The 17,372-nt window shown below is 40.5% G+C and overlaps 1 protein-coding gene across 2 annotated transcripts in view; it reads left to right on the top strand.

Annotated features, from left to right (window-relative positions):
• Positions 1-17,372, top strand: part of prex1 (phosphatidylinositol-3,4,5-trisphosphate-dependent Rac exchange factor 1) — a 230,090-nt gene that overhangs the window by 58,370 nt on the left and 154,348 nt on the right. For both annotated transcript variants that reach the window (XM_070896114.1, XM_070896113.1), the window contains exons 2-5: positions 4,412-4,483; positions 6,133-6,255; positions 13,021-13,125; positions 13,907-14,008. In XM_070896114.1, the coding sequence (XP_070752215.1) occupies positions 4,412-4,483; positions 6,133-6,255; positions 13,021-13,125; positions 13,907-14,008 (402 nt within the window). The remainder of the gene's footprint in view (positions 1-4,411; positions 4,484-6,132; positions 6,256-13,020; positions 13,126-13,906; positions 14,009-17,372) is intronic.

Below are 17,372 nucleotides of genomic sequence, written 5' to 3'. Positions count from 1 at the left end.
GTATGTTCAATGCTAACAACTTCAAATTTTAAAGTTTACTTTTCTTATTTGTCTTGGAGCAGCAAAGCTAGTGCAGAAAATAAGTTCCATCCTGTGCTCCACCTGAACAAGTATCAAACATATTCCTGTGCATCATTGGATGTCACCAGCTGTTTTATTTTGATGTCAGTGAGTTGATGGGTGACTAGGATTGCTGTTGGTTGCATGAGAAGTGATGGGTGATTGGGGTTGCTGTTGGCTGCATGAGACCCAGTCAGATTTGCTAAGGCTGGCATCCAGGAAGACCTGCTTTTATCTTCCAGAGTCTGTCCCCCAATTGTTGCTTCCTCCAGTGTTTAAAAACGACACACATTTCAAGGATGTACCTCCTATGCATGAACCTGGAATTTAGTATTTATGGCCAGCTCACATCCCAACATGCAAACATTTGCTGTGGGAATGTTTGATTGGTGCCAGCTGATTGAAAAGTGTAATTTAAAAAAAAAACCTAAATTAGTCAAATTTATTTGACTATTAACTTAGTTTGTTGAAATCTGTCCAAATGTTTGACCATGGTTAGCTCATCAGCTTGGAGTGTGAAGGCTGCACAATTGAAGAATATTTTCGCTTGTTCCTCGTTCTGAGCTTTATAAAGTCACGTTCAATTGGATGCGCTCTTAGTCCAATCATCACCAATCCAAGGTTAATCAGCATGTGACACCATAAAAATAGAATCAATTAATCTGAGCACTCGGTCAACAAAAATTGAGTGCAAACGTTTCAAATTGCATAAAATGGAAGTGATTTTTTGGGGGTACAAACATGGGAGAGAAAAAAAATGGAAGTACAGGCCAGTTAGCCTGACACCAGTTGTTGGAAAAATGCTGGAATCCATTGTTAAGGAAGTGGTAATCGGGCATTTAGAAAATCATAACTTGATTCGGCAGAGTCAACATGTTATGAAAGGAAGATTGTGTAACAAATTTATTTGAGTTTTTTTCAGGATATAACAGCAGGGTAAATAAAGGGGAATCAGTGTATGTTGTATATTTGGATTTCCAAAAGGCATGCGATAACGTGCTACAAAGGTTGTTAGGCAGGATATGGGCTCATAGGATTGTGGGTTCTATATTAGCATGGATGGAGGATTGGTTAACGGACAGAAAACCAGGTATAAATGGGTCATTTTCAGGTTGGCAGGCTGGAACTAGTGGGGTGCCACAAGGATCCGTGCTAGGGCCTCGGCTATTTACATTTTATAGTAATTTGGATGAAGGGACGGAGTGTAATGTATTCAAGTTTGCTGACAATACAAAACTAGGTGGGAAAGTAAGCTGTAAGGAGGATGCAAAGAGCATGCAGAGGGATATAGACAGGTTAAGTGGGTGGGCACTAAGGTGGCAGGTGGATTATAATGTAGGGCAATGTGAGGTTATTCACTTTGGTAGGAAGAATAGGTAAAAGCACTTTTTTAAAAATGGTGAATAACTATTAAATTTTGGTGTTCAGAGATTTAGGTATCCTCGAACAGGAAACACAAAGCTAGTATGCAGGTACAGCAAGCAATTAGGAAGGCAAATGGCATGGTGGCCTTTATTGCAAAGGGGTTAAAAATCTTGCTGCAATTGTACAGGGCTTTGGTGAGACCATACCTGGAGTACTGTGCACAGTTTTGGTCTCCATGTCTGAGGAAGGGTATACTTGCCAAATGAAGTGTAAGGGAAGGTTCACTACATTGATTCCTTGGATGAGGGTTGCCCTCTGAAGAGAGATGGCGTAGATTGGGCCTATAATGTATGGAGTTTCAAAGAATGGGATATGATCTCACTGCAACATGTAAGATTCTGAGGGGGACTGACCGGGTAGATGCTGAGAGATCGTTTCCTCTGGCTGGAGAGTCTAGGACTAGGGGGCATAGTCTCTGGATCAGAGGTTGGCCATTTAAGACTGAGATGAGGAGGAATTTCTTCACTCTGGTTGTCAATCTTTGGAATTCTCGACCCCAAAGTGGTGTGAATGCTCAATCGTTGAGTATATTAAAGGCTGAGGTAGCTGAAGTTTTGGACTCGAGGGGAATCAATGGATATGAGGATCGGGCCAGAAAGTGGAGTTGAGATTGAAGATCAGCCATGATCCTATTGAATGGCGGAGCTGGCTCAAGGCGCCATGTGGCTTGTTCCTGCTTCTAATACTTAGGATCAATATATCCATTTGATTTTGGCCATATGGTATAATAAACAAGTTTAAAAGATGATGCATTTTCACCATGTAAATTTAAAAACTATGGCCCCAAGTTTCGTGCCGCGGCGAAAACGGCGCACCTCCGAGCTGGGCGCCTGTTTTTCGCGCCGAAAACTGCGCCTAAAAGAAAATCCGATATTCTCGAGCTCCTTGGAGCTCGATGTCTGCTTGGCGCAGCGCGCTCTTCGCAGCAGGGGGCGGAGCCTAACACTCGCGCCGATTTTCTAAGCAGCAGGGGGCTGGTACAATTTAAATTAGCCTTCGTGGTGCCGGCAACCCTGCGCGTGCGCGTTGGAGCGTGCGCGCACGCGCAGTCTCAAACAAACATTGGCACTTGGCCATTTTTAAAAATACTGCAGAAAAAGTGAAGATTTGTTTCTTGGACCCCTGCAAAGGCTTGTAATTTAATTTTTTTTGATATTTCTGTGTGTGAGGGAGTGCTTTTAGCAGCACTGCTGAATAAATCACCTGCTGAAATCAGTGAGTTCAGCTTTTCACTGCTAAACTTGCAGAACCGGTGCTGCATTGGTGCATGCAAATTAAGGACTGTGTGTTTGGAGAAATAAGAGTGCCAATTCAACTTTGCAATAATATGTGGTGTTGACAATGCAGCACCCATTCTGCAAATTTAAATATAAAACTGTCGATGTGGCTGCCTCTCCCTGTCCAACTGGCTTCAGTCCCCCTCACAGCTCGAAGGCTGCTGCTGTATCTTTGGCTGCCGGCCAGCCACTGACGCCGCCCCTAAAGCGTGGCCGAATGGCCTCAAGAACCTTAATGAGCTGCGTGTGTCCTGCGTTGATTCTTCGGCTGCCGGCCAACCACTGACGCCGCTGCTATCTCATGGCCGAATGGCCTCACATCGGTCCGCTGATTCTTCGGCTGCCAGCCAGCCACTGACGCCGCTGCTATCTCATGGCCGAATGGCCTCACATCGGTCCGCTGATTCTTCGGCTGCCGGCCAGCCACTGACGCCGCTGATATCTCATGGCCGAATGGCCTCGGGTCCGTCCGGTGCCGCTTCTTCGCGGCCAGCCACGAAGAGAATGAAGGCCTGCCTCAAGCACTGCAGCTCAGCTCGAAGCTTGCTGCCGCTGCCGTCGAGACACTGACACCACACCGCTGCCTGTCTCCAACATGAAAGGCCTGCCTGAAGCACTTTCACACAGGTAGGAACATGGTTTATTTAATCTTTGCTTATAAATTTTTATTCAGGTTGGATTTATTTGTATAATATTTGTATAAGTATAACTAAGGATTGATTGTAGAATTTAATGACTTCCCTTCCCCCCCCCCCTCCCCCCCCACCTCGTTCCCTACGCCTAATTTGTAACCTACGCCTGATTTTCTAAAGTGTAGACAAGGTTTTTTCGAGCGTACAAACATCTTCACTCACTCCATTCTCAGTTAGTTTGGAGTAAGTTTTCACTCACGAAACTTTGAAATCAGGCGTAAGTGGCCGGACACGCCCCCTTTTGGAAAAAAAAATTCTGTTCCAAAGTGAAACTGTTCTAACTGACTAGAACTGGAGCAAACTAAATGTGGAGAATTCCGATTTCTAAGATACTCAGTTCTACACCAGTTGCTCCTAAAAATCAGGAGCAAATCATGTGGAAACTTGGGGCCTATACAACAAAATGTTTGATTTAACAATGAGGACTTCATCATCATAAACTGGTATTCAGCCCAATTTTAAGGCTTGTTTTCCTTGAAGCTTGAGTGTGTCACATCATGGGGTGGGGGCAGGGCAAGGGAAAATTCTCTAGCTGTAATGCTCTTTTCTACCTTTCCTTGATTTAATGAAGGATCTTCTGTGCAAAAACTCTGTGGTTTAGTCCTGTGCTAACACATAGAAAGGTGCGTCACTGTTGTATCTATCGATCATGAACTGATGTACTCTTCAAACTCATTCTGTTAAATTATATATCTATTTTTCTGGTTAAAGTCAACTTCCTTTTTAACACATGCTGTTCTCGCCTCTGGGCAAGATTAAACCTGTGACCAAAAACATTTAAGCTTTGGCTTGTGCATTGTATTTCCTGTTTTCCTTTACCTAAATGCTGATGTGCTGATAACAAAAGTTGTTGTAAAAAGTGTCAAAACTAAACGGCTTTCAAAATCATTGAACTATTTTACTTGTTTGTACCTTGAATTTCTGAAAAGTAACGCATCCTTTTTTAAAAATATATAGTCATTCCTGCATAGAAATCATCAGAATGATGGAGACAAGTCAGAAAAGCAAATCACTCAAGAACACCTCAAGGTATGACCTTAGTAAACATTTAAAACATATCAACAGCATTTCTTAAAAAATAATCCATTGTGGTATAGGACTTTGTGGTCATTCTGGGTCCTGTGAGAAATCATTAACAGTGCACCATGTTCAAAGATTCGTTGAATTTCTAACTTAGTGTGCGTTTTTAAAATCTCATATGCAGATTTAAAGCAAAACGCCCCTCGTGCTCATTCAGTTAATGGCCCAGATTTTGCGGTGGTAATGATGGCGAAACTGTCAGCATTACCCCTCTAAAACTGACTGCAACTTCAGGATTTGGCGCATGTGCAGATAAACGTGTAAATCCTGAAGTTGCAGTCAGCTGTTCACTGCTCCGCCACAGCTTGTGCTGTGGAACTCCAGAAAGCCGACTTTACGTCTTGTTGAAAGCGGTGTAACTGTTTTTTAACGGTGTACTGACTGCTGAACAACAATTCTGGCCCTAAAAAAAAAAGTTATTTTTATATTTTGAAATATTACATTTTTCCATTAATATGATTTACAAGATTTAAATGTTTTCAGTTTATTAAATATTTCAACATTGATCTTTTATGTATATGTACGAATCATTATTTTGCTCTTTGTAAAATTTATTAAAAAGTAAATTTGAATCTCTGCACTTTACTTCCTGATTTGCTGTCTGAGAATTCTTCAGTCTGATTGGCTGCTTAGCCAGCTTGATGACGTCACTATTGCTCGACGCTGAGGATTTACTTAATTTGACACCAGGTTAAAATTAAGGTCGGGACTTTTGAAATTGACACCAGAGATCTCACGATCTTTGTCGGCAGCTTTCTTCGAAATCAGCAGCGAGCACTGTCACCTCGCTGTAACCGCAGATTCCGGGCCAATAATTTTTTTGCTCCTCTCCTTTCTCCATTTGTTATCTGAAAGGGTTGGTAGGCAATGTATGTGTAGGTCTCTGCCAATAATGCTCTTGTGCATGGTAATGGACTTTTATTTTTTGATTTTTGTTCCCCTCCTCTCTCCCTGAAAAAAGCTGCCCACAAACACCTAGTGATCTCTGGTGTCAATTTCAGATGTCCCAACCTTGGTTTGAATCTGGTGTCAAATTAAGTACATCCTAAGTGTTCAGCAGTCGTGATGTCAGTATCAGTTTTCACTGGCACTTGCTGGAATAGTTGATGTAAAGGCCTTGTATGATTGTCGAAAACTATGGTTATAAGCCATACCTTGCTGCACTGTTGTATGTTTTCCTTGCACCAGTAACTGGAGTAATGTCTTGCTTTGATTGTGAATTTGTTTAATTCTGGTTTATCCAGAAAATGAAGGGCACAACCTCAGCAAAAAAAAACTATATTTGCTGCTGCTTTCCTTTTTATGTCAAAATCAAACATCTGTACTTTCATAACTTGTCAACTTTGTAGTTTTGAAAACACATCTGAGATGTGTATAACTCGGCACGATGAAGGTTACACCCAAACAGTTTTATTTTTGTTTCCTATGCAAAATGGGGCTTCTAATCTAATCTAATCTAATCTAGAAATTGGGGTGGATTATGAAGAATCTTTTTTGTTAACCTTTTTTCTCATGAAACAGATGCTCACTAGAAAACACTTTTATATTGGAAAAAAAAGTATGTTTGTATCCTGAAAATGACTCTGCTCTGTTTTCAGATTTTGTTTTCTAACATTGAAGAGATACTTGATGTGCATATGCTGTTCTTGGCAGCTCTTGAGTGCCGTTTACAACCAGAACCACAACCTCAGCATGAACTTGGAAATATCTTCCTTCAGTTTGTGAGTAGTAGTTTGTGTTTTATTCTTGCTCTTTTCCTAATCCCATTTCCTGTCACTTGACTTCAACCTTTTAAACTTGGCAGCCTTTGGAGTTTAACTTTTTCCTTGCCACCAGTATAGATACCTGATGGCAACCTGCAAATCGGTGTCTGCAAATACTGGTCTTGTGGCGGGGGAGAAACTGAAAGGCTGTCCAATCAATTCAACATCTGTGTTTGTGTAACATCTTAAATTCTTAACACACTGAAATTCATGCCACAGCTGTTTTGAACCGGTAAAATATTGACTTTTACTTACTGCCGTCAGTTGGGCACCATTAGCCCTTGTTCGAGCCTTGCTATTCAACCAACATTCACCTAGGATTTTCAGCAAGGGTTCCTGATGATGGTATTTTTTTTTCCTCCCGAGCTGAGGGACACCACAGCTAGCTCTGGTATCCTCCTCCTCCATCCCCTGCCCCACCCCCTCCTTCCCAAATGCTGTCTTAGCTGTGATCAGTTAACTCAGCACACATCAAAAGTTGAACCTGGGACCAGCCTTGGTCTGTATAAATCAGGTGACTTTTTTTCCCCCCTGGTTGAATATCATCCCTATGGAGAATAGTTAACCGATTTGGTCAAGAGGGTGGGAGGCACCATCTCCGTTAAACCAAGGCCCATCAGCCCTCTTTGGTGGACACAAGATCCACTGTTCGAAGGAGGGTGGGTGTTCCCCTGGAATCCTGACCCAACATTTATCTCTCATCCAATGCCATCAAAACAGATTATTTGTTCATTTATCTCATTGATGTTTGTGGGACCTTGCTTTGCACCAATCGGCTGCTGTGTTTCCAACACTACAGCAGTGACTACACTTCAAGTACTTCATCGGCTGTAAAGTGCTTTGAAGCATCCTGATATTCTGAGACTTTTTTAAAAATGCAAGCTTTTCTTATTCCTCTAACTGGGGCTTTGGAATGTAAACAGAGAAGATTTTAGTATTAATCGCTTCTCCGATTTCCCCGCCCCCCCCCCCGTCGCCCTGCTCCCCAGTCCAAGCAAGTGGTTTGAATTCAGCATCATTAGGGATGGAAGAACAAACTTGCATTTATCTTTTCACATCCTTGTGCTGTCCAAAAGCATTTCACAGCCAATGAAGTAGTTTTGAAATATTGACATTGTTGTAAAGTCAGCAAATATGGATTACAATTTGCATACCGCAATCAGATAAATGATCAGATGATCTGGATTTAGTTGGTGTTGGTTGACTGACAAAAGTTGGTCAGGATACTGGGAGAACTCAATTGCTCTTCGTCACCCTGTGCTTTGGGATTTTTTAAGTCCATCTGAAAAGGCTGGTTATACCTTAGTTTAACATTTCATCTGAAACATGGCACCTCGAACAATGTAACACTCCCTCAGCATTGCACTGGATTATCAGCGTACTTTGTGCTCAAGTTCCTTTTGTGTGGGGCTTGAACCCATGGTCTTTTGACTCTAAGGCTCCCAGCCAAGGGTGATTACCTATTAGCCATTACTTTGATCATCATGCTCAGACTTCTCTATGATCTTCGCACCATGACATGATTGCTTGTCATCGGGCAATATTATTTTTCGTGGGCTGAAGAAGCAGTTTTTATCAAGGCATGTAAATAATTTGAATGTGAGATAAGACACGTAAAATGAAGCTGTATTTTTCTTTCTCCAACCCCATACCATATATATTATTTAGCAATTGACTAGTTTCCCAGTAACCTGTGTGATACTCTCATCGACCCACAAAGAATCTTAGCAATGCATTATATGAACTTCGCACATTGACCAGCATCGTTACTTATTGTTCTGCATTAGGAATCCTATCCAATACTTCGGCTTACTTTTTAAAAATAAAATTACATTTTTATTAAAATGTTCTGCTCTTTCTTCGTACTTCTGTAAACTCTGTGCCTCTAGTCCGTTGACATGATACTTTGTATGCTCGGGGACCTGAACAAATGAAATAGACTTTAGAATTGATCACGGTTACTTGGTGGGTGTGATCACTTATAGTTATGGAGTATTCATATCATGGTGACAATCAGAAATCAGAAGTAGATATTCTAAGTAGGAGAGCTGCAAAAGTTAAAAATTGTTTTTCAAAACAGTCTGAACCACAAGTTTGCGGAACAAATGCTGGTTCATGTACATTTCTGTTGTACTGGCTTGCATCATTTCTCAGTTCCCAGCCTCGCCCCCATTTTAAACTGCTGGAATAATAGTATGTATTATAACTATTTGTCCAGGATTAAATGTAACTCATTGGTACTTTAAGTATTACAAGAATATATAACTGTATTTTAAAATTAGTGGGTCATCAAGGCAGAACTGAAGGGAGTGTGCACCCATCCCTGCAATTTTGTGGCGAGACTGTACGCCAGGATTGTCGATATTTTTCCAGTCTTTACAGTCCTATTGAGCCACTGAGGATATTTTGTAATTAAGATATTTTTGAAGTATCTGTTTGGGACTGTGCTTGCCTATAATTTGTAACTTCAAAAACCCCCCCTGGAGCGAGGTAAAATACACTTTACATTTTTAATTCTGGTTTCTTTGTTATGTACTTGCTATAACAGTCCTAATGAAAATTTGAAGCAGTTTAAGTCTTTTTTTTTTACTGCACTTGTCTAAATGAATAGAAGATTAAATGTATTTAATTCCAGAGTAAAACCAACATAACTGCCCTGTCTCTGTTTCCTATACTGTGCAGCTATCCCCAGTCATGGAAATACATTCAGTTTAGTAGCTGTGTCCTGGATCCTCTCCAGTTGCATTGCACTTAACAATATCTGCTGCATTTCTTAGTTTGTATGGAGAAGGAATTATTGGAATGTAATAAATTGCGAGATTATAAAAGGGATAGAGTATAAAAGTAGGAAAGTCTTGGTACAGCTATATAAGGTATTGGTGAGGCCACACCTGGATTACTGGGCCCAAATTTCGGGCCGCGCCTAGAACGGCGCAGCCCCGATCTGGACGCCCGTTTTTCGCGCCACAAAGTGCACCTAAAAAAACTTCCAGATTCTCCGGCTCCCGGCAGGCCCTCTGGCCCTCGACGCAGCGCAGCAAAAACTGTAGGGGGCGGAGCTAGGTCCCTGCGCTGAAAATAGTGCCGGGACCTCTGCACATGTGCGCTACAGTGGTTGCGCATGTGCAGTAGCTCCAGGCGCCCAAAACTGTGTGGGAGGGGCCCGAAGCATGCAGCCCAGTGGCCTCACTGGGGCTGCGTGAATAAGGCTCCTCCCAATCCCCAGCTCCTGCTTCCTCCCGACCCGACTTGACTCTCGCTCCCACCCCCCCGACCCGACCTCTGCTTCTCCCCGCTCCCGACCTTCCCCCCCCCCCCCTCCCCCCAACCGACCTCCGCTCCCGACTGATTCCCCCGCCCCGATCCGCGCTCCGGACCCGGCGCCACCTACCTGTCAATCCGGTAAGTCTAAGCTCGAAGTCTTGGGCCCGGCCCGTTCAGCCTCTCTCTCTCTCTCTCTCTCTCTCTCTCTCTCTCTCTCTCTCTCTCTCTCTCTCTCTCTCTCTCTCTCTCTCTCTCTCTCTCTCTCTCTCTCTCTCTCTCTTTCCCCCCCTCCCCTCCCTCCCTTCTCACCCCCCCCCTCCCCTCCCTCCCTTGTCACCCCCACTACACCCCCTCTTCCTCCCCCACCCCTCGCTGTCAGAAATACAGACACTGACAGAGTGAGAGACACAGACAGACCGAGAGATCGAGACACACTGCGGTGGGGGGCATCCCAGCATGCTGTTGGAGGGCTCCCGGTGCTGCAGTCGGTAAGTGGGAAATGTTTCATTTATTGATTTAAAAAAAATTATTTCTTATTAATTTTTTTTTGATTTAATGGTTGATTTATTGATGTTTTTATCATTTATTATTGATGATGGCTCTTTATTTTTAAAACTGAAGTGTTTAATGTTTGTAAACTTCCCTTTAACCCCCCCCCTCCCCCATTCCCTATGCCTGATTTGTAACCTACGCCTGATTTTCTAAAGTGTAGACGAGGTTTTTTCGAGCGTACAAAAATCTTCACTTACTCCATTCTAAGTTAGTTTGGAGTAAGTTTTCACTGCCCAAACTTTGTAAACAGGCGTAAGTGGCCGGACACGCCCCCTTTTGAAAAAAAAATTCTGTTCCAAAGTGAAACTGTTCTAACTGACTAGAACTGGAGCAAACTAAATGCCGATAATTTGAATTTCTAAGATACTCCGTTCTCCACCAGTTGCTCCAAAAAATCAGGAGCAACTGAGGCCGAAACTTGGGCCCATTGTGTGCAGTTTTGGTTTCCATATTTACAAAAGGATATACTTGCTTTGGAGGCAGTTCAGAGAAGAATCACTAGGTTGATTCCGGGGATGAGGGGGTTGACTTATGAGGAAAGTTTGAGTAGATTGGGCCAATAGGCATTAGAATTCAGAAGAATGAGAGGTAATCTTATCGAAACATATAAGATTATGAGTAGGCTTGACAAGGTGGATTCAGAGAGGATATTTCCTCTGATGGGGGAGGCTAGAACTAGAGGGCATGATCTTAGAATAAGGGGCCGCCCATTTAAAACAGAGATGAGGAGAAATTTCTTCTCTGAGGGTTGTAAATCTGTGGAATTCGGTGCCTCAGAGAACTGTGGAAGCTGGGATGTTGAATAAATTTCAGTCAGAAATAGACAGTTTCTTAAACGATAAGGGGTTATGGGGGAGCGGGCCGGGAAGTGGAGCTGAGTTCATGATCAGATCAACCATGATATTGAATGGCGGAGCAGGCTCGAGGGGCCGTATGGCCTACTCCTGTTCCTATTTCTTATGTTCTTATTAGAGAAAGCACTTGTTTCCTCTGGGAGATGTCTGCTTATGAACTCTAAAAGTAAAGATGTATGTATATTGCATTAATTAGACAAATCCATAGTGAATTCTGTTTATGGAAAGTTTGATTACATCTTTTCCTTGGATAAAGAAGCAATCTTCTGTGAAATTGTTGAGAGTTTGAAGGCTTAAAAGTAGAACTGCCTACTTTAGATCTAAGGTGCTAGATTATTTTTTTCTGCTTCCTTCAGGAATTAGCCTCAGACAATTTTTAATGCAAGAAAGTTTTTTTTTTAAATTGCTTAATTGTACACACAATCTTTCTTTCTTGGCCAACTATTGATAATGGTATTTGAGTATTTAGAATGTATGGTTATATTTAATTTTTAGTATTGCTTCAGTTGAGAATTTCCAAAACTTAACACAGAGTTTTTAGATATCAAATTCACTTAGTTTTGGTAAAGAAAGTTTAATTTATAAATTCAAACTGATGTGTTATGCTTTCAGCCAACACTTTTTAAATAGCATGGATGTTGGATAAGGTATGAATAGAAAGTCATGTGACCTCCAGATTACCAATATCTTCCTTTTGACTAAACAATCACAGATTTTCAGTGAAGTTTGAAGTAAAGGTCGTTTTTAAGACTGTTTATGCAGACTCGTTCTTGCTATTGTACTGTGGGCCTAGCCCATGAACGACATATCAGAATTTGACTCCAAAACTCAGACCCATGTAAACATTCCGCAGGCATACTGGCACCCCATTGTATTTTGCATCGAGAATATGACTCTGGAGTCAAACTTGATTTCAATGGCACTGGATAAACTCTAATTTCTTCTGTAGGTTGCTTTATTTTTTACTTTTTTCTGAACTCGAGAAGAATCACGAGTAATATTTCCAACACACAAGTTCTTTCAGTTAGTTCAATTCAACATGGACAGGAGTGGAAGCAAAATAATTTTGATGAATTTCCAGTGTAAGTGGGTTGTGAGCTAACATACCGATGATGCTTTACAGTATAATTGAAATCTAATTCTTCCTACCAATGTGGCCAAGAATTTTATAGCGTAGGTATTCGCAAATGCTTGTTATGAAACTGGAAAACTGGACTTTCCCGTTATGATTGATTTTCAGGACTGGTGCTATGTGTAAATGGATTTTTTTTTTCTCTTTACCCCATTTCACTTACTTTTGCTTTTCTGTGCCCTGTATCTTCTCTGACCGGAAAGAAACAGTGATAAATTTGTTCCCAGGTCTCGGCCAATAACATTCTGACCAGAGTGACTAGGAGTGACCAGCCTCCACACTGTGCCATCCAAAGGTGGTATGGTGAGATTATTACAAGCAGGCTGTATGGGAAATTGGGATGCAAGCACATGTATTGCACTGTGCAGTGTAGCAGGTTAGAGTTGTTGTATGTTGGATCACACTGTGACCTTCTGCATGCTGAAAGCACTAATTAGTGTTCTTATGTACACCATATAATCTGGTTAACACATTCTGGTTGCTGTTTTCATCCATGATCTTTCTAAAGAAACCGTAACCACAGCCTAATGTATGACCAAATGCATTTGTGAAATTTATAGAATAAACATTTTATTATGGGCTGATGTGTTAATGTATGAATCGTAAAATCATACAGCACAGAAGGAGGTCATTTGGCCCATTGCGCCTGTGCTGGTTGCCAATTGTTGTAGATACCTTACAACAAAAATGAGTGGGGGGAGGGCAGGGGATGTCCATTAATCCTCAACTTGGAGCACTACCCCCTCACCAACTGCTCACAATGCTGCTTCTTTCTAAAGAATGCTTATTTACCATACATAACCCAATGTGTCTTTCTCCAGCAGCACATACTCCAAATGCAAGCTAAAATTAAGCCAACTTTGAATTGTTGCATGTATATAATTTCTGTAATGCCAATGTGATCTTTGTTTGTGATTGTAGAAGGACCGATTTTGTGTCTATCAAGAATATTGTAGCAACCACGAAAAAGCTTTGAGACTTTTAATGGAATTGAACAAAATACCTGAAGTGCGGGCAATGCTTCTGGTAAGCTGCGTGCTCTCTCCTCAAATTCACATGGAAGTATGTTTGTTGAATAGTATCTGTGCAGTTGGTTAAAATTGGACTACCTAATCGTGTTGTCCTTCCTCCTTAAGGCACTGCTATAACAATTGCTATAAATCTGAAATAGTCTGCAGAAAAACTAAATTGGTCAGTAAAACTTAATTAATGTTGATTTTAATCCAGTTTCATGAGATCTTGGTTAAATGTATAAAATAATCTAAGAATTATATATAGTTCTTCAAATATTTTAATAATTTAGTGAGTATGTAGTGAATCTTAACAGGAGGCAAATTAAGAAATTCATTAATAAAATGTGTATACTAGAAACATAGAAACATAGAAAATAGGTGCAGGAGTAGGTCATTCGGCCCTTCGAGCCTGCACCACCATTCAATATGATCATGGCTGATCATTTACCTCAGTACCCCATTCCTGCTTTCTCTCCATACCCCTTGATCCCTTTAGCCGTAAGAGACTACTTTAAACTTGTAATTTGGTTCAAGTGCTTTCAAATGAGTGAAAATTGTGTAAATATTCTTAGTTGTTAAATTGGATGCTTGAAACTTCAATTTCTTTGAGAGTCTTGGAGAAAAGTTCTGATTATAAAAATTTGAATATAAGAATTCCAAATGGAAAATTCCTATTCCTAGCATAGTCCTTGTCTGTCTCCGAGATTCACATAATCATCCTTGGAATCAGTTGTTCAGAAGTATCTGCTTGTTTAAAATTGCTTGTGTCTCCTAACAGTTTAACTTTCATTTAGAACTGCATGGTACTGGGAGGAATGAAGACTACAGATATTCCATTGGAAGGTTATTTGTTAACCCCAATACAGAGAATCTGCAAATATCCTCTGCTACTTAAGGTAAATAATTGTGGAATCAAAATCAGTAATAAATTTTGAATCCTCTGTGTAGTTTCTCACATGAGTTAGTATGAAACTTTCTTCCCCCAGTTTGATCTGGTTGGATTCCCACAAGAAAATTGAATTTGTAATTTTAATATTGTAAAATGTTTATAATTGTTCCATTATTTAAAGCCATATTTTGGACTTTGGAAATTTCAGTTACTGGGAGGAAAATAAGAGACAATTTATTTTTATTTAAAAAGAAAAAGCTGACATTCAGTTGGTTCATTAACACAATGCAACAATTAAATATCTACATCTGATTTTCTGTTGTAATATGTTGACATAAAGTGTTTAAGGAAGTAATATTTGTGGACAAGAATTGCAAGCCAAGATTTTTAAGAATATACTTGTTGATCTCCCTGAACAATGTACATAAGAAATTAAGACCAAACATAATCTTCAGGCGAAACAGGGTTTGAGGGCATAGATAATTGGTTCAACGCGAACAGAATGTACTACAGCATTGCAGTGAGAGGGTGCAATTACAGCATGACTAGGTTACATAATCAGTTTCCGTTCTGAATGTGAATATAGGCACTTCCGTTATCAACGTTTCCATTATAAATTTCTAAGAGCTCGCACTGTATAGCTGACTAGAACTGATGCATCCTGGGATGTTGTGTACATGCTCCACAAAATCACAGTTCTGGGTGATATCCAGTTTGAGCCTGGGCCTTTTTGAGAAGCTGATGCCTTTAAGTAAAAGCTTTAATGAAGGCACAACAATATAATATGAATTAATTAAATGTTGGGAAGGAAGTATTAATGTTTAAAAAAATGGTGCACCAGCCTTTTATTTTGCCTATTAGATACTTCAGTTCAGAGGGGCAAAAATTCGGACAGTAACCTGCCAGATTCTGCAGCCTGATATTCTCTCAATGTAAATAGCAGTCAATATGAGTCATGCAGCATTACACCTTTGACATTGAAAAGGCCTTTCATATCCAACTGCAGAAGTAACGAATACTGCAGGCATTTGTACTGAGTTTTCAATGAAACACATGCCTCCAGTGCCACATTTAATAAATAACTAGTTGACCTTGTGTAGCATTGCTCAAGTGAAGTCACGACCAAATATAGTATTCCGGTTTAGTGGGCAGGGGTATAATTAGACCCAGGTTGGAAAGGGGAGGAGATAATGGGTGGAAAGTGGAGGGGAGAGAAGAATTGGGACAGTAGGGAATGGAAGGGGTAGCAAGAGTGGAGATGAGGGAGGACATGAGATGGGTAAGGGTGACACACTCTGTCGGGTTGGAGGGGGTGACATTGCTAAGTTGTCCTTCCATGTCCCGGATTTCTTTCTCACTAAATGGTGACTTGATTTCCCCCTTTTCCCAATTTGTAGTTGGTGGATGACACCATCATTGCATTATCAAGGTGAGGGCTCACCAGAACACTACAGCTTCAGGATGACCTCTCCTGATTTGGCGATAAAGTATAGCATTTCAAGTTAATCTTGTTAGAAATGTCTTGTCAATAAACAATTGTACAATTGTACAACAGCTACGGTATTTGTAAGGTCATTTCTGAAGACCATTTTCAAAATATCCTCCACATCCTCTTGGTTTGAAAGAAACACTAAAATACCACCTTTTGGATAAATTGTCTCTGGCTATGTAAATTTATGATCTTAAAACTGAAATTTAAATCCACTCTGGGTCATTTTCAAAGCACAGGACTTTTTTTTTCTACCTGTGATAGTTGAGTGTCCATGTTTGAGGTATAAGCTCTGGACACGACATACCATTTGCAGTGAAATATATATTATCTAAGAGGTGGTGTCTCCTTTCTGTCAGCAGGTAAATTGCCAATCGTTCAAAAATAAAAGTTGTGGCACAAGTTGTTGAGGAATTGTCCATTTTTACTCCATGGGCCATGTAATCGCCATTCACCATTTTTGGAAAATGTGAAACTCTAGATGTTGACCAGTCGTTTTCAACTTTACTTTAAACTAATATGTTATGTTTTTAAAATCTGTTGGTTTCCTGCAACTAATTTGATTGGTGTAATACAATACTAATTTAGTATCTGTGCTAACCTCTAAAGCTGAATATTTTGTATAAAACAATATATATCTCGTCCCTAGATAACCGATGGTCCATGTCCAGTAACAGTTGATCCTTAATTCAAGAAACCTGATTTGTGTTTTCATTGTATTACATCAGATTCCAAGAATTATCTTGTGACCTGTGATCGTTTTTCAATACAGTACAACAGTTAATTAATACTGAAAATACCCATGTGGCTGAACCCAAAATGGTGCTGAATACACAGGAGCTGACACATGCAAATCATTGGGCTATTTTTCAAGACTGAGATTAAAACAATATTTTGGTATGTTAATGCATCCATGACAAAGTTGGATGCCTTGCTTGTTTGGGTTGTCACTGAAGTGTAAAATAGATAAATAAATCACAGTAACTTGAAGATTTGTTCTGTGACTGGTTGGCACAACGGACAAAAAAATTTGAGTAATACTTGCTGTTCCTGCTTACTTTTGTTGAGTTAAGGGATTTCCTTATCCGGTGTTCCCAGATCCTTCAAAATAAACAGTCGAGTTACATTAAGAGAAATGTATTAGCATTGTTGAAATGTTTGCTTCTAATTCAATTTGGGTATTGCACTTCCATGGTTAAGATACATAGGTCAAGCTTATCCAATTCTCATTTAAGCACAAAGTCAAACAGAGTCGTGTTGAAAATTGGTGCCTTACGTATTTTACTGTAAACATTATTCAACATGCCACAAATCCGGACTATCCATTGATCCTTCGAATTTCCTCTGCGGTTGGGTTTAAGTTTCTTTCTTAGTTTTCATAATGACTTGCCTTTCATTTTCTTTATTACTGAAATGGTTCGTTTTCACCTCGCCCTACTCCACTTCCCTACTCCCGTTTATTAAAATAGTAATTTTATTTGAAATGACAATATTGCAAGTACAAGAGTGGTCTGCTTGAAGTGTCCCCTGCGGATAATGGACTGATTTGATCTTCGTCTCCCTTGTAACCTTGGTTACTATTTTTTTCAATAGTTTCAAAAACATCTTCTATGCAACTTAATGGCTCGGAATTTGCAGTGGGTAATAACAGTGAACGAACAGCATTCATTGTCATTACCCCTGTGAAACTGACCGCAACTTCAGGATGCAGCACATGCGCATTCTGACACGGAAATCCTGAAGTTGCGGTCAGTCATTCACTGCTCCGGCACTGGCTGTGCTATCCATCACCCCCCCCTCCAAAAAAAAGGCAGCACAATGTAATCTGTCAAATCATGGAAACTGATGAAAACCTCGGCTCTTCTGCAATCATACCACTGTT

The sequence above is a fragment of the Pristiophorus japonicus genome, chromosome 12 (genome assembly GCF_044704955.1).
Source record: "Pristiophorus japonicus isolate sPriJap1 chromosome 12, sPriJap1.hap1, whole genome shotgun sequence".
In the NCBI taxonomy this organism is placed as follows: domain Eukaryota; kingdom Metazoa; phylum Chordata; class Chondrichthyes; family Pristiophoridae; genus Pristiophorus; species Pristiophorus japonicus.
This window is presented reverse-complemented; position numbering and strand designations above follow the sequence as displayed.